At 49.0% G+C, this 24306-nt stretch overlaps 1 protein-coding gene across 3 annotated transcripts in view; it reads left to right on the plus strand.

Moving 5' to 3' along the window:
• The window catches only part of ACOX3 (acyl-CoA oxidase 3, pristanoyl), a 197277-nt gene that overhangs the window by 120666 nt on the left and 52305 nt on the right, over positions 1-24306 (plus strand). For all 3 annotated transcript variants that reach the window (XM_075346850.1, XM_075346848.1, XM_075346849.1), the window contains exons 12-13: positions 9723-9845; positions 11715-11828. In XM_075346850.1, coding sequence (XP_075202965.1) covers positions 9723-9845; positions 11715-11828 — 237 coding nt within the window. The remainder of the gene's footprint in view (positions 1-9722; positions 9846-11714; positions 11829-24306) is intronic.

The raw sequence follows: 24306 nt of genomic DNA on the forward strand, positions 1-24306 counted from the left end.
TTTAGCAGGTCGGGTGCACTGTTTAGCAGGTCGGGTGCACTGTTTAGCAGGTCGGGTACACTGTTTAGCAGGTCGGGTACACTGTTTAGCAGGTCGGGTACACTGTTTAGCAGGTCGGGTATACTGTTTAGCAGGTCGGGTACGCTGTTTAGCAGGTCGGGTATACTGTTTAGCAGGTCGGGTACGCTGTTTAGCAGGTCGGGTACGCTGTTTAGCAGGTCGGGTACACTGTTTAGCAGGTCGGGTACACTGTTTAGCAGGTCGGGTACACTGTTTAGCAGGTCGGGTACGCTGTTTAGCAGGTCGGGTACACTGTTTAGCAGGTCGGGTACACTGTTTAGCAGGTCGGGTACGCTGTTTAGCAGGTCGGGTACGCTGTTTAGCAGGTCGGGTACGCTGTTTAGCAGGTCGGGTGCACTGTTTAGCAGGTCGGGTACACTGTTTAGCAGGTCGGGTATACGGTTTAGCAGGTCGGGTACACTGTTTAGCAGGTCGGGTATACGGTTTAGCAGGTCGGGTACACTGTTTAGCAGGTCGGGAAGACTGTTTAGCAGGTCGGGTACACTGTTTAGCAGGTCGGGTACACTGTTTAGCAGGTCGGGTGCACTGTTTAGCAGGTCGGGTGCACTGTTTAGCAGGTCGGGTGCACTGTTTAGCAGGTCGGGTATACGGTTTAGCAGGTCGGGTACACTGTTTAGCAGGTCGGGTAGACTGTTTAGCAGGTCGGGTAGACTGTTTAGCAGGTCGGTACACTGTTTAGCAGGTCGGGTACACTGTTTAGCAGGTCGGGTACGCTGTTTAGCAGGTCGGGTACGCTGTTTAGCAGGTCGGGTACGCTGTTTAGCAGGTCGGGTACGCTGTTTAGCAGGTCGGGTACGCTGTTTAGCAGGTCGGGTACGCTGTTTAGCAGGTCGGGTACACTGTTTAGCAGGTCGGGTACACTGTTTAGCAGGTCGGCTACACTGTTTAGCAGGTCGGGTAGACTGTTTAGCAGGTCGGGTACACTGTTTAGCAGGTCGGGTACACTGTTTAGCAGGTCGGTTACACTGTTTAGCAGGTCGGGTGCACTGTTTAGCAGGTCGGGTATACGGTTTAGCAGGTCGGGTACACTGTTTAGCAGGTCGGGTATACGGTTTAGCAGCTCGGGTACACTGTTTAGCAGGTCGGGTATACGGTTTAGCAGGTCGGGTACACTGTTTAGCAGGTCGGGTATACGGTTTAGCAGGTCGGGTACACTGTTTAGCAGGTCGAGTACACTGTTTAGCAGGTCGGGTACACTGTTTAGCAGGTCGGGTACGCTGTTTAGCAGGTCGGGTACGCTGTTTAGCAGGTCGGGTACGCTGTTTAGCAGGTCGGGTACGCTGTTTAGCAGGTCGGGTACGCTGTTTAGCAGGTCGGGTACGCTGTTTAGCAGGTCGGGTACACTGTTTAGCAGGTCGGGTAGACTGTTTAGCAGGTCGGGTAGACTGTTTAGCAGGTCGGGTACACTGTTTAGCAGGTCGGGTACACTGTTTAGCAGGTCGGGTACACTGTTTAGCAGGTCGGGTACACTGTTTAGCAGGTCGGGTATACGGTTTAGCAGCTCGGGTATACTGTTTAGCAGGTCGTGTATACGGTTTAGCAGGTCGGGTACACTGTTTAGCAGGTCGGGTATACGGTTTAGCAGGTCGGGTACACTGTTTAGCAGGTCGAGTACACTGTTTAGCAGGTCGGGTACACTGTTTAGCAGGTCGGGTACACTGTTTAGCAGATCAGGTATACGGTTTAGCAGGTCGGGTACACTGTTTAGCATGTCGGGTATACGGTTTAGTAGGTCGGGTACACTGTTTAGCAGGTCGGGTACACTGTTTAGCAGGTCGGGTAGACTGTTTAGCAGGTCGGGTATACGGTTTAGCAGGTCGGGTACACTGTTTAGCAGGTCGGGTACACTGTTTAGCAGGTCGGGTACACTGTTTAGCAGGTCGGGTACACTGTTTAGTAGGTCGGGTAGACTGTTTAGCAGGTCGGGTACGCTGTTTAGCAGGTCGGGTACGCTGTTTAGCAGGTCGGGTACACTGTTTAGCAGGTCGGGTACACTGTTTAGCAGGTCGGGTACACTGTTTAGCAGGTCTGGTACACTGTTTAGCAGGTCGGGTATACGGTTTAGCAGGTCGGGTACACTGTTTAGCAGGTCGGGTACACTGTTTAGCAGGTCGGGTAGACTGTTTAGCAGGTCGGGTACACTGTTTAGCAGGTCGGGTACACTGTATAGCAGGTCGGGCATACGGTTTAGCAGGCCGGGTACACTGTTTAGCAGGTCGGGTACACTGTTTAGCAGGTCGGGTATACGGTTTAGCAGCTCGGGTACACTGTTTAGCAGGTCGGGTATACGGTTTAGCAGGTCGGGTACACTGTTTAGCAGGTCGGGTATACGGTTTAGCAGGTCGGGTATACTGTTTAGCAGGTCGAGTACACTGTTTAGCAGGTCGGGTACACTGTTTAGCAGGTCGGGTACGCTGTTTAGCAGGTCGGGTACGCTGTTTAGCAGGTCGGGTACGCTGTTTAGCAGGTCGGGTACGCTGTTTAGCAGGTCGGGTACGCTGTTTAGCAGGTCGGGTACGCTGTTTAGCAGGTCGGGTACACTGTTTAGCAGGTCGGGTAGACTGTTTAGCAGGTCGGGTAGACTGTTTAGCAGGTCGGGTACACTGTTTAGCAGGTCGGGTACACTGTTTAGCAGGTCGGGTACACTGTTTAGCAGGTCGGGTACACTGTTTAGCAGGTCGGGTACACTGTTTAGCAGCTCGGGTATACTGTTTAGCAGGTCGTGTATACGGTTTAGCAGGTCGGGTACACTGTTTAGCAGGTCGGGTATACGGTTTAGCAGGTCGGGTACACTGTTTAGCAGGTCGAGTACACTGTTTAGCAGGTCGGGTACACTGTTTAGCAGGTCGGGTACACTGTTTAGCAGATCAGGTATACGGTTTAGCAGGTCGGGTACACTGTTTAGCATGTCGGGTATACGGTTTAGTAGGTCGGGTACACTGTTTAGCAGGTCGGGTACACTGTTTAGCAGGTCGGGTAGACTGTTTAGCAGGTCGGGTATACGGTTTAGCAGGTCGGGTACACTGTTTAGCAGGTCGGGTACACTGTTTAGCAGGTCGGGTACACTGTTTAGCAGGTCGGGTACACTGTTTAGTAGGTCGGGTAGACTGTTTAGCAGGTCGGGTACGCTGTTTAGCAGGTCGGGTACGCTGTTTAGCAGGTCGGGTACACTGTTTAGCAGGTCGGGTACACTGTTTAGCAGGTCGGGTACACTGTTTAGCAGGTCTGGTACACTGTTTAGCAGGTCAGGTATACGGTTTAGCAGGTCGGGTACACTGTTTAGCAGGTCGGGTACACTGTTTAGCAGGTCGGGTAGACTGTTTAGCAGGTCGGGTACACTGTTTAGCAGGTCGGGTACACTGTATAGCAGGTCGGGCATACGGTTTAGCAGGCCGGGTACACTGTTTAGCAGGTCGGGTACACTGTTTAGCAGGTCGGGTATACGGTTTAGCAGGTCGTGTACACTGTTTAGCAGGTCGGGTATACGGTTTAGCAGGTCGGGTACACTGTTTAGCAGGTCGGGTATACGGTTTAGCAGGTCGGGTACACTGTTTAGCAGGTCGGGTACACTGTTCAGCAGGTCGGGTACACTGTTTAGCAGGTCGGGTAGACTGTTTAGCAGGTCGGGTACACTGTTTAGCAGGTCGGGTACACTGTTTAGCAGGTCGGGTACACTGTTTAGCAGGTCGGGTATACGGTTTAGCAGGTCGGGTACACTGTTTAGCAGGTCGGGTATACGGTTTAGCATGTCGGGTACACTGTTTAGCAGGTCGGGAAGACTGTTTAGCAGGTCGGGTACACTGTTTAGCAGGTCGGGTACACTGTTTAGCAGGTCGGGTGCACTGTTTAGCAGGTCGGGTGCACTGTTTAGCAGGTCGGGTGCACTGTTTAGCAGGTCGGGTACACTGTTTAGCAGGTCGGGTACACTGTTTAGCAGGTCGGGTATACGGTTTAGCAGGTCGGGTACACTGTTTAGCAGGTCGGGTAGACTGTTTAGCAGGTCGGGTAGACTGTTTAGCAGGTCGGGTACACTGTTTAGCAGGTCGGGTACACTGTTTAGCAGGTCGGGTACGCTGTTTAGCAGGTCGGGTACGCTGTTTAGCAGGTCGGGTACGCTGTTTAGCAGGTCGGGTACGCTGTTTAGCAGGTCGGGTACGCTGTTTAGCAGGTCGGGTACGCTGTTTAGCAGGTCGGGTACGCTGTTTAGCAGGTCGGGTACGCTGTTTAGCAGGTCGGGTACACTGTTTAGCAGGTCGGGTACACTGTTTAGCAGGTCGGCTACACTGTTTAGCAGGTCGGGTAGACTGTTTAGCAGGTCGGGTACACTGTTTAGCAGGTCGGGTACACTGTTTAGCAGGTCGGTTACACTGTTTAGCAGGTCGGGTGCACTGTTTAGCAGGTCGGGTATACGGTTTAGCAGGTCGGGTACACTGTTTAGCAGGTCGGGTATACGGTTTAGCAGCTCGGGTACACTGTTTAGCAGGTCGGGTATACGGTTTAGCAGGTCGGGTACACTGTTTAGCAGGTCGGGTATACGGTTTAGCAGGTCGGGTATACTGTTTAGCAGGTCGAGTACACTGTTTAGCAGGTCGGGTACACTGTTTAGCAGGTCGGGTATGCTGTTTAGCAGGTCGGGTACGCTGTTTAGCAGGTCGGGTACGCTGTTTAGCAGGTCGGGTACGCTGTTTAGCAGGTCGGGTACGCTGTTTAGCAGGTCGGGTACGCTGTTTAGCAGGTCGGGTACACTGTTTAGCAGGTCGGGTAGACTGTTTAGCAGGTCGGGTAGACTGTTTAGCAGGTCGGGTACACTGTTTAGCAGGTCGGGTACACTGTTTAGCAGGTCGGGTACACTGTTTAGCAGGTCGGGTATACGGTTTAGCAGCTCGGGTATACTGTTTAGCAGGTCGTGTATACGGTTTAGCAGGTCGGGTACACTGTTTAGCAGGTCGGGTATACGGTTTAGCAGGTCGGGTACACTGTTTAGCAGGTCGAGTACACTGTTTAGCAGGTCGGGTACACTGTTTAGCAGGTCGGGTACACTGTTTAGCAGATCAGGTATACGGTTTAGCAGGTCGGGTACACTGTTTAGCAGGTCGGGTACACTGTTTAGCAGGTCGGGTAGACTGTTTAGCAGGTCGGGTATACGGTTTAGCAGGTCGGGTACACTGTTTAGCAGGTCGGGTAGACTGTTTAGCAGGTCGGGTATACGGTTTAGTAGGTCGGGTACACTGTTTAGCAGGTCGGGTACACTGTTTAGCAGGTCGGGTAGACTGTTTAGCAGGTCGGGTATACGGTTTAGCAGGTCGGGTACACTGTTTAGCAGGTCGGGTACACTGTTTAGCAGGTCGGGTACACTGTTTAGCAGGTCGGGTACACTGTTTAGTAGGTCGGGTAGACTGTTTAGCAGGTCGGGTACGCTGTTTAGCAGGTCGGGTACGCTGTTTAGCAGGTCGGGTACACTGTTTAGCAGGTCGGGTACACTGTTTAGCAGGTCGGGTACACTGTTTAGCAGGTCTGGTACACTCTTTAGCAGGTCGGGTATACGGTTTAGCAGGTCGGGTACACTGTTTAGCAGGTCGGGTACACTGTTTAGCAGGTCGGGTAGACTGTTTAGCAGGTCGGGTACACTGTTTAGCAGGTCGGGTACACTGTATAGCAGGTCGGGCATACGGTTTAGCAGGCCGGGTACACTGTTTAGCAGGTCGGGTACACTGTTTAGCAGGTCGGGTATACGGTTTAGCAGCTCGGGTACACTGTTTAGCAGGTCGGGTATACGGTTTAGCAGGTCGGGTACACTGTTTAGCAGGTCGGGTATACGGTTTAGCAGGTCGGGTATACTGTTTAGCAGGTCGAGTACACTGTTTAGCAGGTCGGGTACACTGTTTAGCAGGTCGGGTACGCTGTTTAGCAGGTCGGGTACGCTGTTTAGCAGGTCGGGTACGCTGTTTAGCAGGTCGGGTACGCTGTTTAGCAGGTCGGGTACGCTGTTTAGCAGGTCGGGTACGCTGTTTAGCAGGTCGGGTACACTGTTTAGCAGGTCGGGTAGACTGTTTAGCAGGTCGGGTAGACTGTTTAGCAGGTCGGGTACACTGTTTAGCAGGTCGGGTACACTGTTTAGCAGGTCGGGTACACTGTTTAGCAGGTCGGGTACACTGTTTAGCAGGTCGGGTATACGGTTTAGCAGCTCGGGTATACTGTTTAGCAGGTCGTGTATACGGTTTAGCAGGTCGGGTACACTGTTTAGCAGGTCGGGTATACGGTTTAGCAGGTCGGGTACACTGTTTAGCAGGTCGAGTACACTGTTTAGCAGGTCGGGTACACTGTTTAGCAGGTCGGGTACACTGTTTAGCAGATCAGGTATACGGTTTAGCAGGTCGGGTACACTGTTTAGCATGTCGGGTATACGGTTTAGTAGGTCGGGTACACTGTTTAGCAGGTCGGGTACACTGTTTAGCAGGTCGGGTAGACTGTTTAGCAGGTCGGGTATACGGTTTAGCAGGTCGGGTACACTGTTTAGCAGGTCGGGTACACTGTTTAGCAGGTCGGGTACACTGTTTAGCAGGTCGGGTACACTGTTTAGTAGGTCGGGTAGACTGTTTAGCAGGTCGGGTACGCTGTTTAGCAGGTCGGGTACGCTGTTTAGCAGGTCGGGTACACTGTTTAGCAGGTCGGGTACACTGTTTAGCAGGTCGGGTACACTGTTTAGCAGGTCTGGTACACTGTTTAGCAGGTCAGGTATACGGTTTAGCAGGTCGGGTACACTGTTTAGCAGGTCGGGTACACTGTTTAGCAGGTCGGGTAGACTGTTTAGCAGGTCGGGTACACTGTTTAGCAGGTCGGGTACACTGTATAGCAGGTCGGGCATACGGTTTAGCAGGCCGGGTACACTGTTTAGCAGGTCGGGTACACTGTTTAGCAGGTCGGGTATACGGTTTAGCAGGTCGTGTACACTGTTTAGCAGGTCGGGTATACGGTTTAGCAGGTCGGGTACACTGTTTAGCAGGTCGGGTATACGGTTTAGCAGGTCGGGTACACTGTTTAGCAGGTCGGGTACACTGTTCAGCAGGTCGGGTACACTGTTTAGCAGGTCGGGTAGACGGTTTAGCAGGTCGGGTACACTGTTTAGCAGGTCGGGTACACTGTTTAGCAGGTCGGGTACACTGTTTAGTAGGTCGGGTACACTGTTTAGTAGGTCGGGTACGCTGTTTAGCAGGTTGGGTACGCTGTTTAGCAGGTCGGGTACACTGTTTAGCAGGTTGGGTACACTGTTTAGCAGGTCGGGTATACTGTTTAGCAGGTCGGGTATACGGTTTAGCAGGTCGGGTACACTGTTTAGCAGGTCGGGTACACTGTTTAGCAGGTCGGGTACACTGTTTAGCAGGTCGGGTACACTGTTTAGCAGGTCGGGTACACGGTTTAGCAGGTCGGGTACACTGTTTAGCAGGTCGGGTACACTGTTTAGCAGGTCGGGTACACTATTTAGCAGGTCGGGTACACTGTTTAGCAGGTCGGGTACACGGTTTAGCAGGTCGGGTACACTCTTTAGCAGGTCGGGTAGACTGTTTAGCAGGTCGGGTATACGGTTTAGCAGGTCGGGTACACTGTTTAGCAGGTCGGGTACACTGTTTAGCAGGTCGGGTATACGGTTTAGCAGGTCGGGTATACGGTTTAGCAGGTCGGGTACACTGTTTAGCAGGTCGGGTACACTGTTTAGCAGGTCTGGTACACTGTTTAGCAGGTCGGGTATACGGTTTAGCAGGTCGGGTACACTGTTTAGCAGGTCGGGTACACTGTTTAGCAGGTCGGGTAGACTGTTTAGCAGGTCGGGTACACTGTTTAGCAGGTCGGGTACACTGTATAGCAGGTCGGGCATACGGTTTAGCAGGCCGGGTACACTGTTTAGCAGGTCGGGTACACTGTTTAGCAGGTCGGGTATACGGTTTAGCAGGTCGTGTACACTGTTTAGCAGGTCGGGTATACGGTTTAGCAGGTCGGGTACACTGTTTAGCAGGTCGGGTATACGGTTTAGCAGGTCGGGTACACTGTTTAGCAGGTCGGGTACACTGTTCAGCAGGTCGGGTACACTGTTTAGCAGGTCGGGTAGACGGTTTAGCAGGTCGGGTACACTGTTTAGCAGGTCGGGTACACTGTTTAGCAGGTCGGGTACACTGTTTAGTAGGTCGGGTACGCTGTTTAGCAGGTTGGGTACGCTGTTTAGCAGGTCGGGTACACTGTTTAGCAGGTTGGGTACACTGTTTAGCAGGTCGGGTATACTGTTTAGCAGGTCGGGTATACGGTTTAGCAGGTCGGGTACACTGTTTAGCAGGTCGGGTACACTGTTTAGCAGGTCGGGTACACTGTTTAGCAGGTCGGGTACACTGTTTAGCAGGTCGGGTACACGGTTTAGCAGGTCGGGTACACTGTTTAGCAGGTCGGGTACACTGTTTAGCAGGTCGGGTACACTATTTAGCAGGTCGGGTACACTGTTTAGCAGGTCGGGTACACGGTTTAGCAGGTCGGGTACACTCTTTAGCAGGTCGGGTAGACTGTTTAGCAGGTCGGGTATACGGTTTAGCAGGTCGGGTACACTGTTTAGCAGGTCGGGTACACTGTTTAGCAGGTCGGGTATACGGTTTAGCAGGTCGGGTATACGGTTTAGCAGGTCGGGTATACGGTTTAGCAGTCGGGTACACTGTTTAGCAGTCGGGTACACTGTTTAGCAGTCGGGTACACTGTTTAGCAGTCGGGTACACTGTTTAGCAGGTCGGGTGCACTGTTTAGCAGTCGGGTACACTGTTTAGCAGGTCGGGTACACTGTTTAGCAGTCGGGTACACTGTTTAGCAGTCGGGTACACTGTTTAGCAGTCGGGTACACTGTTTAGCAGTCGGGTATACTGTTTAGCAGTCGGGTACACTGTTTAGCAGGTCGGGTACACTGTTTAGCAGGTTGGGTATACGGTTTAGCAGGTCGGGTACACTGTTTAGCAGGTCGGGTACACTGTTTAGCAGTCGGGTACACTGTTTAGCAGTCGGGTACACTGTTTAGCAGTCGGGTACACTGTTTAGCAGGTCGGGTACACTGTTTAGCAGTCGGGTACACTGTTTAGCAGTCGGGTATACTGTTTAGCAGGTCGGGTACACTGTTTAGCAGGTTGGGTATACGGTTTAGCAGGTCGGGTACACTGTTTAGCAGGTCGGGTACACTGTTTAGCAGTCGGGTACGCTGTTTAGTGGCCGCTCCCAGAAACTGCAGATCATATGAGACCCTACTGCAATCATTTATTATTTTATTCTATCTAATGCCCCTAATATAAGATGACACGGCTTTGCTGAAAAATGTTAAACATAGAAATATCCCTCTGTTTTCAGTCTACAGCTCTGATGCAGGCCTTTGTGTCTCCATGGTTACAGACTACAAACAAGCTCTGTGTAGTCAGACTCTCATTTTTGAATCCTCTGTTATCCTGCGGAGTGTAGAGATCACACATATCCTAGGGGCATAGCCTGTCCCTCCACTCTCCGGGCTTAGCGGCCCCCTGTATGGGTGTGTGTGGTGTTTGAGCTTTCCTCGTGTGATACATGTGCAGGTATTTGCCATCTATAAATCCTGCAGCCATGACCGGGTGTTGTTCTGTTTGCAGTGAATCGTTTAGGTGACATCCGCAACGACAACGATCCAAACTGCACGTACGAAGGAGACAATAATGTCCTGCTCCAGCAAACGAGCAACTACCTGCTGAGCCTCGTCCACTCTGTACATGAAGGTCAGTCCCACTACACAGCGTAGCACGCAGCCCCCTCTCATCTACACAGGAGTAGCACGCAGCCCCCTCTCATCTACACAGCATAGCACGCAGCCCCCTCTCATCTACACAGCGTAGCACGCAGCCCCCTCTCATCTACACAGCGTTGCACGCAGCCCCCTCTCATCTACACAGCGTAGCACGCAGCCCCCTCTCATCTACACAGCGTAGCACGCAGACCCCTCTCATCTACACAGCATAGCACGCAGCCCCCTCTCATCTACACAGCGTTGCACGCAGCCCCCTCTCATCTACACAGGAGTAGCACGCAGCCCCCTCTCATCTACACAGCATAGCACGCAGCCCCCTCTCATCTACACAGCGTAGCACGCAGCCCCCTCTCATCTACACAGCGTTGCACGCAGCCCCCTCTCATCTACACAGCGTAGCACGCAGCCCCCTCTCATCTACACAGCGTAGCACGCAGACCCCTCTCATCTACACAGCATAGCACGCAGCCCCCTCTCATCTACACAGCGTTGCACGCAGCCCCCTCTCATCTACACAGCGTAGCACGCAGCCCCCTCTCATCTACACAGCGTAGCACGCAGCCCCCTCTCATCTACACAGCGTAGCACGCAGCCCCCTCTCATCTACACAGCGTAGCACGCAGCCCCCTCTCATCTACACAGCGTGGCACGCAGCCCCCTCTCATCTACACAGCGTAGCACGCAGCCCCCTCTCATCTACACAGCGTAGCACGCAGCCCCCTCTCATCTACACAGCGTAGCACGCAGCCCCCTCTCATCTACACAGCGTAGCACGCAGCCCCCTCTCATCTACACAGCGTAGCACGCAGCCCCCTCTCATCTACACAGCGTAGCACGCAGCCCCCTCTCATCTACACAGCGTAGCACGCAGCCCCCTCTCATCTACACAGCGTAGCACGCAGACCCCTCTCATCTACACAGCATAGCACGCAGCCCCCTCTCATCTACACAGCGTAGCACGCAGCCCCCTCTCATCTACACAGCGTAGCACGCAGCCCCCTCTCATCTACACAGGAGTAGCACGCAGACCCCTCTCATCTACACAGCATAGCACGCAGCCCCCTCTCATCTACACAGCGTAGCACGCAGCCCCCTCTCATCTACACAGCGTAGCACGCAGCCCCCTCTCATCTACACAGGAGTAGCACGCAGACCCCTCTCATCTACACAGCATAGCACGCAGCCCCCTCTCATCTACACAGCGTAGCACGCAGCCCCCTCTCATCTACACAGCGTAGCACGCAGCCCCCTCTCATCTACACAGCGTAGCACGCAGCCCCCTCTCATCTACACTATAGCCCATCACTACACAGGAGTAGCACGCAGCCCCCTCTCATCTACACTGCAGCCAATCACTACACAGCAGTAGCACGCAGCCCCCTCTCATCTACACAGCGTAGCATGCAGCCCCCTCTCATCTACACAGCGTAGCATGCAGCCCCCTCTCATCTACACTATAGCCCATCACTACACAGGAGTAGCACGCAGACCCCTCTCATCTACACAGCGTAGCACGCAGCCCCCTCTCATCTACACAGCGTAGCACGCAGCCCCCTCTCATCTACACTATAGCCCATCACTACACAGGAGTAGCACGCAGCCCCCTCTCATCTACACTGCAGCCAATCACTACACAGGAGTAGCACGCAGCCCCCTCTCATCTACACTACAGCCCATCATTACACAGGAGTAGCACGCAGCCCCCTCTCATCTACACTACAGCCCATCATTACACAGGAGTAGCACGCAGCCCCCTCTCATCTACACTACAGCCGCTCACTACACAGGAGTAGCACACACGGCTGTTTTTAATCTCTAATATTAGATTTTCTTTATCCAGATAACACCCCCTGTGAATCTCCTCTGGGCTCTATACATTTCCTCAATGATTACAAGACAATCATGAAACAGAAGTTTACAGCACGCACCGTCAGAGAGTGCCTGGACTCTGCAGGTAATGGGAAGCGAGTGGTTTCGGCATCCATGGATGAAAGGCCGGTCAGATCCGCCAATTACTACAAGTTTGTTGCAATGCCATATCGCTGAGACAGAAGAGGCGGACACCGCTTTATATTTCAAAACAACTCTTAGGACAGAATCTCTCTACATTTACTGCTATGTCCTGAGAGAAGTGCAGAAGTATAAAGCAGGGCTTATCTGTCCGACTCTCATGATGCATTTACCTTTATTACAGCAGATCTGTCAGGTATCTCAGAGCAACAAAGGACAAATCACTGCTATATTACGATAAATGTTTATGGTTTGATGCCGTATTTTAGAGGATGATCTCCTCTAAATGCCGCCTGATGGTCTGTTTTTTTTTTTCACCCACACCCAACCAACAATAATTGACCTCCTCTATACAGTGTGTCCACCAATATCCTGTCCACCGCCATTAATTTGAGAATAGCAGCAGCTATAGGCATAGAAGTGGTGTCTAGGTATAGTAAAGTAGCCATGCACTATGCAATGAAACCACCTATAGCGCCACCTGGTGGAAAACAACGGAGTTAGCATTTATATCTCGAAAACGGAAAGAGATAGAGAAAAAAAGTGAATTACAAAGTTGTAGGGCATCATCAATTCAATACGAATCGACACCTTGCATACAGAAATGCTATGATTAGAACGTGTAAAACTCACAAGGCTGCGGACGTGAAGCGATACCTCATGGAGACCTTCCTACAAGTCATTGGGTATGGTGGCTGTGTGGAGTGGCCTGCACGCTCACCTGACCTGACCCCATTGGACTTCTTTCTGTGAGGTCACATCAAACAGCAGGTGTATGCGACCCCTCCACCAACATTGCAGGACCTACGACGATGTATTACAGATGCTTGTGCAAACGAGTCACCTACCATATTGCACAACGTGCAGCAAGATACAGTATGCTGTGCAGAGGCCAGATGTGCATTGCAGCTGACGGTGGCCACTTTGAGCATCAAAGTTAAATGAGCGCCATATGCGTGACCAGCATTCAATGTTTTAGGGGAGTCATGGGTTTCATATCATAGCATTTCTGTATGCAAGGTGTCGATTCATATTAAATTGATGATGCCCTGCAACCTTGTAATTCACTTTTTTTCTTGATCTCGTTCCGTTTTCGAGATAAAAATGCTAACTCCGTTGTTTTCCCCCAGGTGGCGCTATAGGTGGTTTCATTGTGTAGCGCATGGCTACTTTACTATACCTAGACACCACTTCTATGCCTATAGCTGCCGCCGTTCTCAAGTTAATGGCGGTGGACAGGATATGGGTGGACACACTGTATACACGCTCATGCAAGGAACACCGAGGATGGGAGAAGCGGTTGTCTTAATGGTTAGAGATCACTCCAAAGCGCCGGCCTCTTGTGTAACTTGCTTGTTGTCAGGTGCCATCCTTCACTGGATGCTGATATAAAGAGACTAAATTGCAGGGAATGCGGCAGGTCTGTGTCTCTGCTTCTATTCTGGCCATCAAACTGCATATGGGCATAATATAGAGGCCGGCTTTCATCGCAGGGCAGTCAAGCCATTGGATAACGGCAGGAGCCATCCATGTTATGACGTGAGGGAAAGGAAGTTCCAGCTCCTGTAGTGCTGGCAAAATGTTACTGAAAGTAACCGCCCACTACAAAGGAGTGCATGGCAAATTACACAGCCTAAAACTTGAGATAATTCCTTGATATACTAAACTATCCATCCTGTGATTTCTGGAATTCCGCGGCTTTTCCGTCGTGGTGCTACAATTTCAATGTAGATATGTGTATATACTGAGGTATAACTGTCTAATCATCCTGAATGTGTCAGTCTGCACACATCACATCTCTTTAATGCCAGGATTTTATCGTATCCTCTTTTTTTCATGCAATTATTTGCTATGATACACCCCTTTTATGTTGGGGCGCTGCGTTGTCTCATGGTTAGTGGCCTGCCTATGGAGGATTGCTGTGTGTGTGCAGCTGCGCTCCACAGGAGGATCCTGCTTCTTGGATTTCCCTTGCAGTGACATCACGAGCACAATCTAGAATCTGGGGCACGGTAATGTTCAAGGCGAAGGATTCCCTGGTGTGTTTAGAAACTCCACACCCTGATCGTCTGCAGCAATAGGGGATCGTCAGTGTGTCGCCCCCATTTCCACAGCCGGTGCCTGCAGTTTCTTCTCACGCCGGTCATCTGTCATTCGGCACAACACACAGATTTATAAAATTAGATTACTCGTATATAGTTAATCTAATTGGAGTGTTCTTAGAGAAATCTTCATGATCTCATAAGATAATGTCTTTAGAGCCCTCGGCAATCCGCTTTGTAATCTCGCAGATGAAGCTGCCGTTCTACCGCAGGGTTTGTGATTTCACATGCACTTGATTAAGGTCATGGCCGTCATTGTAATATATGAGGGTGCTAACTCTTCCAGAGCAAAAGTCATTAAAATATAGGCGCGGCCCCCTATGTTTGTGTGTGCATTTGAACATACAGTTGTGCTCAAAAGTTTACACACCCCGGCAGATTTTTTTGCATTTTTGGTCTTTTTTCAGAGAATATGAATGATAACACAACTTTTTTTCCACTCATGGTTAGTGGTCGGGTGAAGCCATTTATTGTCAAACTACCGTGTTTTCTCTTTTTAATTCATAATGATAACCAAAGACATCCCATGATCAAAAGTTCACATACCCCAGTTCTTAATACCATGTATTGCTCCCTCTAACATCAATGACAGCTTGAAGTCTTTTGTGGTAGTTATGGATGAGGCTCTTTATTTTCTCAGATGGTAAAGCTGCCCATTCTTCTTGGCAAAAAGCCTCCAGTTCCTGTAAATTCCTGGGCAAAACCACTAAAACCTAGATTAGTAATAGGTAGGGTCTATGAGACCCCCTACATTACTAATCCTGTAAATTAAAATAGATGAACACAAACGCCAAAAAAATCCTTGATTTGAAATAAGCTACAAAAAAACCCCTCTTTCTCCAATGTATCAGTCTAGTTCCGACGTAATCCACACGAGGTCCCTTGACGATCCCGGTTCTGCTACATCCTGAAGTTGCAGCGTACGGGCACATTACAGAACATGACCGCACGCTGCGGCTTCAGACAGACACTGACTAAGGCACAGCTGTGAGAGGTCACGTCACTGTCAGTTTATCTGCGCTCACAGCTGGAGATTGCCACGGTACTGAGAACTGTGAGGGGTTTATTTGCCAAGAGATACATATTTGGTGCTGAAATTTATACACCAAATTCCTGCACCAAATTTGCATTTCCTGGCAAAAAAAGTGTATCAAAACCACATTGCATTTTGATGCTTTTTTTTGCCAGAAGATGCAGATTTGGTGCAGGAATTTATTGGCAAAAAATAAGTTTTTGCCCCGTTTCGGTGTGGTTCTGTGCCAGGAGATGCAAATCTGGTGCAGACATTTCAGCATCAAATTTGCATCTCCTGGCAGAAACCGCACCCAAACGGCGTCAAAACTGTTTTTGGGCACTTTTTTTGCCAAGAGATGTAGATTTGGTGCTTAATTTTATACACCCAATTCCTGCACCAAATCTGCATTGTCTGTCAAAAAATGCATCAAAACGCGATGCAATTTGATGCTGTGTTAAACTGATTTTGCCACGAGATCCACATTTTGTGTATAAATTCCAGTAGCAAATTTGCATCTCTTGCCAAAAAAACGCGGTTTTCTGTCAGGGCATGCAGGTCTGGTTGAAATCAGTTCACCTGAGATGAGGTCACTGAGTACAATCAGTTCACCTGAGGTGAGGTCACTGAGTACAGTCAGTTCACCTGAGGTGAGTTTACCGCAATCGTAGGTGGGGTACAGTGGGAACCTACAGCTGTGACCGCAGATAAATTGACAGTGACGTCACCTCTCACAGCTGCAGCTCAGTCAGTGTCTGCCTGAAGCCGTAGCGTGCGGTCTATTCTGTAATGTGTCCACATACTTCAGGATGTAGCGGAGTCGGGATCGTTGTGGCACCTCGTGTGGATTACGTCAGACCTGGGTGTTTGGTGAGTTAATAAATTGGAGAAAAAGGGTGTTTTTTTGTATTTCATTTCAAAGAAAGGATTTTTTTGGTGTTAATGTTTATTTCTTTTTATTTACAGGATTAGTAATGTGGGGGTCTCATAGACCCTACCCTTTACTACTCTAGGGCTTAGTGGCAGCTGTGAGCTGTCATTAACCCCTTATATTACCCCGATTGCCACCGCACCAGGGCAGTCGGGATGAGCCCGGTAAAGTGCGAGAATTGGTGCATATAATGGATGCAACAAATTCTGGGCAGCTGCCGGCTGCTTTTTTTAGGCTGGGGAGGTGCCCAATAACCATGGGTCTCCCCAGTCTGAGAATACCAGCCCCCAGCTGTCGGCTTTATCATGGCTGAGTATCAAAATTGGGAGAACTGCACGGCGTTTTTTAAATTGGAAGAAAGAAGAAAACTCCAGCTCTTCAGGCGTGGAAAGCCACGGTCTTTATTTTAGCATGCAGAAACAAAGGATAGCATGACCATCACTACGCGTTTCAGGTGAAACAATCACCTTTAATCATGATGATGTGGCAGTGCCTGTCCGTGGAGAAGTAAGGAGTGAGCTTATACACGGTGAGCTGATACACACAAATTGTTTTTTTGAATTATTTATTTGAAGAATTATTAAATAAGCCCCATGCAGTTCCTTTTATTTTAATATACAGGCAAGGTAAGCACACGGCTGGGGGCTGCAGCCTTTAGCTGTCTGCTTTATCTGCGCTGGGTATCACAATATGGGGGGACTCTACGCCATTTTTTTATCTATTTATTTTTTCACCACTATAAGTACGCAGACAGTGTGCGATTCCAACCACTCACACACGCTGTCAGAAAGGGGGCGGGTATAGTCTTACTGCAACCAATCACAGATGTTGGGACTGGCAGTGGGCGGGGGAAGCTGTATATATGCATGATGGTTAATGAGCGGACCTGGAAGCAATGTGACAGCCGCGGGGAAGGTCGGTAAGTACAATCCTCCTGCTCTATTCCCCCTAGCCCTCTATATCACTATTTTAGATTACAGTGTTCAGGTTCCCATAGACTTATATGGGGTTCGGCCCCAAACCAAATGTTTTTTAAAGTCTGTCCGAACCCGAACATCTGTGGCTTTGCCCATCTCTAATGATGATGTCTGTACATTCTGTGTAACTTTAGATGCAGTCAATTATGAAGCAAATAGCTGATACATGGACACGCCATTGGCATCATATCCAGAACTTCTCCTCTAAAAATGGCCCCCAATATCCCCAGCCAATATGGGACAAGTTACACTAATGGAAAACATATTAATATTTCATGTATATTTGGATTTCTCCAGAATAATTCGCTGGATAATCAGTCACAGAGAGACCCCGTCTTGCATAACTTCTATTTCTATGGAACTGTATTATTGTCTATGGCGGTTCCAAGCATTGTTAATGTCTAGTCCCTCCTTCTTCATCACGCCTGCCCAGATTACCCAATATTTGCCGTCATCACCCCTATGATATAAACAATAGCCTCCTGCTTTGTCCATGAGACCCTTTGATGGTCGCCCATTCCACGCCCCGGTGCACAGTGGAGACGCTGTGATGGACGCTTGCTTGCAGCTCTTGAGAACATTAGTAACATTACAAAACCCTTCACTTTGAGGCTAAGAGTGAATCGCAGAACAGCTGTGACTCATGGGAACCAGGACCGACCGTACTCAGCGCCAGATGGTCCTTATCTCACAACTCAGTGTTTGGGTGTCTTTTTTCCCTTCCTGGAAGTTCATTGTATGCACTCGCAGTATAGGGGGCTTGGGTTTCCCACCTTCTCTTATATATAAGGAGACGTCTGAATTTAAGGAGCTTTTTAGTGCTCCGTGTTGTTAATAGTTTTTCTCTTGCTCTATATTGTTTTTGTTTTATCTAAATGTCACACAAGAATGTGCTCATTAATGGTCGGTCTATGACACATCCCCTCTAAAATCAGTAGGGCCGCCGATCTATTCCCCATTGCTTTGAAAGATACTGCAAGAGTGACCTTATTATATAGATAGCAGTGTCATCCCTGTTTTCTTTTGGTTCTCCCCGGTATTTCCGTGTCACGGCCGTCTTTCTGCTATATGAGACTTGTGGCAGATCCAGGACTTGATTCATTTCCATTCTTGACGCTCAATATTAAATGTGTTTTCCTTTCTTTTGGCAGTTGTAGGGTTAATGTTAGTATATAAATGAATAAAATTATTATTATTATTATTCCTTGCCATCAAGCAGGTTAATTACCAGCTCAGGTGTTTCCAATTTAGGACCACTCCCAGCCCCTTTATATACCCTCCGCCACCAGCAGAGGGTGCCGGTTATTCTCTTTGCCATTTGGATACTGAGCCAGGAGGTGGAAGGAGCTGCTAAAAACCCTCTGTAGTGGTGTCTGCAGTCTTGCTGCTGACTGCAGAAGTCTGGTGTTGCTTTCCCCCTGTCTGTCTTCCTTCCCTGGTCTGTTGTTTTAATGCAGCGGTGTTGCTAGCATCCCTTACCTGCCCACTCCCTAGCCAGGGCCTATTGTAGGGTCTTTTCAGGGCTTCAGGTATCTGCTCAACAACAGGTGAGGAACCTGTATAACGACTGGCTAGCAGCGCAGGGTACAGTGGCAGGTAAGTGGAGGGAGGTGTTCATCTTCCCTCTCACTAGTCCTAGAGCCTTCCGTTGTGTCCCCGGTGTACCCCTTGTTTCTCATGTCATAACCCCTGTTGTGTGTTTTGGCTGACGCCGGATCTTCCCCAAGTCTGCATTGTGACACGCCGACTACAAGAAAGTCAAATTATTCCTGATACTAATTACCCTCTGAATATATATGAAGTTCCCTTCTGCAAATTATACTGGTATTTTTTGGTTCCACATTGCAGTGCCCACTCCCCCACTGATGTTTGACTGCCAGGGATACTTGCATACACCCCGGGCTCCCACTAAAACCAGTACGTGCCACACTGGTGCTAGGATGCTGAATGCAATCATACCTTTACTTCACAGATTCCATGCTTGATTGCTGAAATGCCTTTAATCCAAGTCTCAGAAATACGCTGTTTGATTGACGTTTGCATCAGGGCAGGACTATATGGTTCGGGTCCTGCATTTTTATTCTGCTCCATTCTCTTTGCCTGGACTTCCTCCCCCGTCGCTGCCATTTAATTTATTTCCTACGCTTGCGCAGTATCATTGTGAAGTATTTAATCAACTCTTCACTTAGATGGCATCAGAGTCAGTGCTATCTCCGGCACCATCTTATTGAAGACATCTCCTGCTTCCTACTTATCCAATGCTGTTGCCGAGCTCATGCGCAGTCGCCTATTTTTCCCCTTCGAGACCATAGGAGCGCTCGCGGTCATGATAGAAGAAGAGCCGCCCCAAGTAGCACCGCACCTAAAGCTGATGGGACGGAAAGGGATCTTGGTCTTACTGTTTCTCTCCCTTGCCCACAAGACATCTGTCAGCTCGAAACTGCAAGAAGCAAATTCTAAATGCCTATCCCGGTGGTACAGGGTTCCCACTAAACTCCATAGGATGTACCCTGTTGTAGACCCTAAATGTTGGCGATGTGGAATGGGCGAGGGAGACTTTTTACATATTATTTGGACATGCCCAGCTCTACAGTGGTTTTGGGAGGGAGTGAAGGACATTATCAGGCTGGTGACTGGAACTACGCAGACCCTGGGCCCGGAGTTGTTCTTGCTCCAACTCCCTGAGTCCTCTTCTTGATCGTATTAATGTTCTCTGCTGAACTTTCTTGTGATGGTGGCCAGGGCATGTGTCCCCCGGGGTTGGAGGTCCTCTGTCCCTCCCTCCCCCTAGTTTGTCCACATGTGTGGATAGAGTGAATGACCTGATGTTTATACAGGACCTGACGGCTTCACTCCACGATAGATATGATGCCTTTTACAAAACTTGGTATTATTGCATCGAGTTCAAGTATTCCAGCGATTACAGCAAATGGATCCCCTCAGACTGAGTATGAACACCACTGGATCCTCATGTTGGTACGCAACCATTCCTCTGCTGGCCCTTGTCCGATGATTTCCAATGTGTGTTCACCTCTTTCCCCTTCCCCCTCTTCTCTCCTCCTCTTCCTCTTTGTCCATACTTTTTTTGCCTGTTCACTGTTTCCTTTTTTTTTTTTTCCCCCCCCCGATTCCTCAACTTTTATATTTACCCCCCTGGAATAATGAAAATTCGGTTGACATGGAATGACTTTTATGGCGTTACACCCTTATGTTGATGGTTCGTTGATTTGTATCCAGCCAGTGAAGGTCACAGCGTGCATGTATTATTGTGTGTTATTTCTGTGTTTGCGGCTAAATAAAGAATTGAGAAATAAAAAAAAGTAGACGGGACAGCAATGCTCTTGAAGAGGAAAAAGGAGGTGGCAAGGGTGCATGCGTCACCTCAGCAACCGCATCGGAGAAGCAGGTGGAGACAACCTGGCTTCAAACTGAAGTAATGCGCATGACCCAACCTTCGGGGTCATGCACACTGAGCCCCCGTCGGACGCGATGACGGCGGAGAGGTGAGATCTTCCTGTGACGCTGTGTATTCATTAGTATGATAGCACGCCCACAGGGACGTACTAACATGCTTATGAGGGGCTATTGGCCGGGAACTAACGCCCAGGGGACTAGTCCCCACGCTCATTAGCATACAATAAAAGATCTTTAGAAATACTTTTTTCTAAATATCTCTTTATCTATACTGGTGTATACAGGGACAGTTAGGCAGGGATTAGCAATAAGCACCCAGAACTGCTCATGGTACATATTGGGCCTGACAAGTTCCCTTTAAGCTCTCGTAATCAGTTCCATTGATGGTGTGTAACAAGGAAATTCGGGGAATTTAGAACCCTGTTTTAGTGATCACAGAAGTTCAAATATTTATCACCTATTCCCAGTTACATTTTTTGGGGCTTGGGAAAACCTTTATTACAAGGGTATCCTGGGTTCTGTCCTTTTATGAAACCAAAAACTTATTTTTAAATATTGGGCAGTAATAACAAACTTTTTTTCTATTAGTATATGGGAATATCTTGTTCCCGTGTACAGTGATCACTCAATGAACGTTTCCCCCCAGTCAGGGGCCGGTGACGCTGAGCCCCATCTATCACACTTTGGCAGGCCGGAGTCTTTTTGTTCCGTTTAGTCATTCTTTCTTCTTGTGGATTTTGCTGACTGGATCATGTCTTTCATGGAGTACAATAACACGGCTGCCATGAGCCATAGTGAAAAAATGTGACTTTGTGTAGAGAAAAGACTTGTCTGTGTACAACATACCGTAATTCCTTGTGTCTATATATTGAGGCCTGAGGCCAATTTGTCTTTGCGGTGCGTCTGGTTTTTATGATTTTGTGGTACTGTTAATGGGAGAAGTCATTCAGGGGCCTCTATAGGTCGCAAGAATTCATTGGTGGTAGTTTCCAACATATGCTACTAAATGCAAATACTAAAAACCCTAAAGTGCACGGTGTGCATTTTTCGCGGTGGCCCAATTATTGTGAAAACCCCACCCCACCCCAAAAGAGGCCAAAAGGTACAAGGCGTCATGTACTTAATTTTAATGGATGCCATTGTATGAAATAGTTTCGGGAACAAAAGACTACACTGGAGAACAGATGTCAAGAGGACACTCTTACCATGTAGGTCCTATAGATGTGAGTGGTTGGGAGGAGGGAATTGACCATTGCTCTGTTCATGTTTCTGGTACAAGACTTGGACAGTCATCGAAATTATCCCACTCACCAGAATAGCTAAGTAACCTTAACACCCTAGGACCGGGGTCCCCAACCTTTGGCTTGCAGACCCCTGATATGTGGCTCAGTTCGGTGCATTAGCGTCAGGGAAAGACCAATGAACACTCACTAAAGAATGAGGTGGGTGGGGGGAGCCATGAAACGGCCGGAGCGGCGGTGCGCCAGCTGCATACTCCTCCTCTTAGCTGGTGATGTCATCTAGTCAGGGCATTCAGCGCCTTTGTCTCTCCTAATTTCTGACTGTTTCCCAGATGCCTGCTCGCTGTGCTCACTGCTGGAAATGAGCGAACCCAGTGTTTTGTTTTCTCTTTTCGGGCCGAACATCGACTTTACAAAAAGACAGAGTTCAGAATTCGGGCACTTTACATACGCAGACTATTCATGCGAGCATCTCTGTGCTCGAGGATGCTCGGTGCTCAGCCTAGTGCGAGCTGCTTGCAGTGTTTGACCAGCTCGCACTGGGGGTAACAACAGCGTGATCAATGTCGTGTGCAACACCCCTCCAAAAATGAAAAAAACCCATCCACCCTCCCCGGGAAGTGTATGTGTGCAGAGACCCTGTGATGGTGGGATATGGGGGAGGTGTATCTTGCTGTACAGATTCCTATTTTAAGCTTGGTTCACTGTCCATTATTTGTACTGCTTCTGTGTACATTGTATTGTTTGTAAGTAATCACCCCCTATAGTGCAAGGTTATAGCCTCTTGAGGCGCTTCCCTCCCTGCGTGTGGGGGGAGGTGGGCCTAGAGTCCACCTACTTTGGACTCTCTGCTTACCTGGGAGATTTGGCAGTCTGTTGGAGAACTTGAAGGGAGAAAGATTGAACCTCTGGGAGAAGCTGGGACTTGTCAGAGAGACCAGGACATTTATTGCTTATTGGATTATATCCATATTTCTGGACTAATTTTACCCTCTGTTTTGTGGATTACGTTATGGACCGTTTTGTTTTGCTTGGAATAAATATGCTTTGGATTGCTCACTCATCTCTCGCTCTGTTGATTGTGTGATATGGGAAAAGGACCCTGTGACAGACCTGAACTGCCCAGTTAATAACTTCCATTGGGGTTCAGGCCAAGTCCGAACCCTTGGAGGTTGTGTTCCGCTGCACTCGCCAAACTGAACTTCCACGGGTTTGTTCACCTCTACTTACTACCCACTTTATACATGTATAGTGCCCTATGCACACACATTCATAGTTCCCCCAAACCTGCCCTCCATGATCCCCACCAGTAAGAGCATGTGCACACGTAAAGTATTTGGTGCACAAATTTCTGCACCATTTCTTGGAAGGAAAAACGCAACCGTAAAAATACACTTTTTTGATGCGTTTTTGATCTTTTTTTTTCCACGTGTTTTTTGGAGCAGATTTTACCCATTCATTAGTTTAGGGTGAAATTTGCTGCAAAGCTGCTGCAAGAATTGACGTGCTGCAGATTTAAATCTGCAAGGAGCAAAAATCTCAACGTGTGCATGAGACTTCAGGATTCTTATTCACTTTGTTGGCATCAGGAAGCCCTTCGGGTTTTGCAACAAATCTGCACTGGAAAAATGCAATAAAAATGCAGTTAAGGCTAGGTTCACATTTCCGTTGTTTTGCATCAGTCACATGCGTTGCTTGACACTTGTGACTGATGCGTTGTACAACGGATGACAACGGATGACAAGAATTAGAAAGCGGATTCCGTTGTAAAACGAGAGAGAGAGAACGATCAGCTGACGGCTTTTGAGAGGGATCAGATGATTTCCCGATGGCCGGCTTTTGAGAGCGATCAGATGATCGGCCGGCTAATGAGAGCAATCAGATGATCTCCCGGCGGCCGGCTATTATGAACGATCAGCTGATCGCTCTCAAAAGCCGGCGGCCGGGAGATCAGCTGATTGCTCACAGAAGCCGGCCGCCAGGAGATCATCTGATCGCTCACAGAAGCCAGCGGCCGGGAGATCAGCTGATTGCTCACAGAAGCCGGCCGCCAGGTGATCAGCTGATCGTTCGGCCGCCGAGACAGAGCATGCGCAGCGAAATCAAAAGGATTCCACTGTTCAAAAAATGTTACATGCTTGGTTCCTGCCGCCCGACGGTCAGTCGTTCCACGACTGATCAGTTGGGCGGCGGATGCAACGCAAAGGCATCAGTCACAATCCGCCACTCATACAAGTCTATGGGAAACAACGGAATCCGCCAAACGGATTGCATTGTTTATCAGAGTGGCGGATTGTGACTGATCATATACAATGGAAATGTGAACCAAGCCTAATTTGTATTGCAGTTTTTGATGAGTTTTTTAGTGCCAGCAAAGTACAGTACATGAGAATTCTGAAGTTTTGTGCACATGTTGCTTTTTTTACCTTGCAGATTTGCAGCATATGATTTTTTTTTTCAGTGTTTTTGTCAGCATTTTTCCACTCCAAACCCATGAAAATGTCTTGCAAAAAATGCATGAAAAACACACTGAAAAAAACACCGCTTTTCCTGCCAAGAGATACTGATGTGGTGCAAAAATGTCTGCAACCAAATACTCAGCGTGTGCACATAGCCTACGGGTTTTTAGTGAAAAGATAGCAGGCAAAAGTATGGGCACCTTACAAAATTATAGTCAAATGTTCAAAATGAATATTACTTTATTATTCTGCCCAACGTAATTTCTGACCAATCAATGATGGATAT

Source organism: Anomaloglossus baeobatrachus, chromosome 1 (assembly GCF_048569485.1).
Source record: "Anomaloglossus baeobatrachus isolate aAnoBae1 chromosome 1, aAnoBae1.hap1, whole genome shotgun sequence".
Classification (NCBI taxonomy): Eukaryota; Metazoa; Chordata; class Amphibia; order Anura; family Aromobatidae; genus Anomaloglossus; species Anomaloglossus baeobatrachus.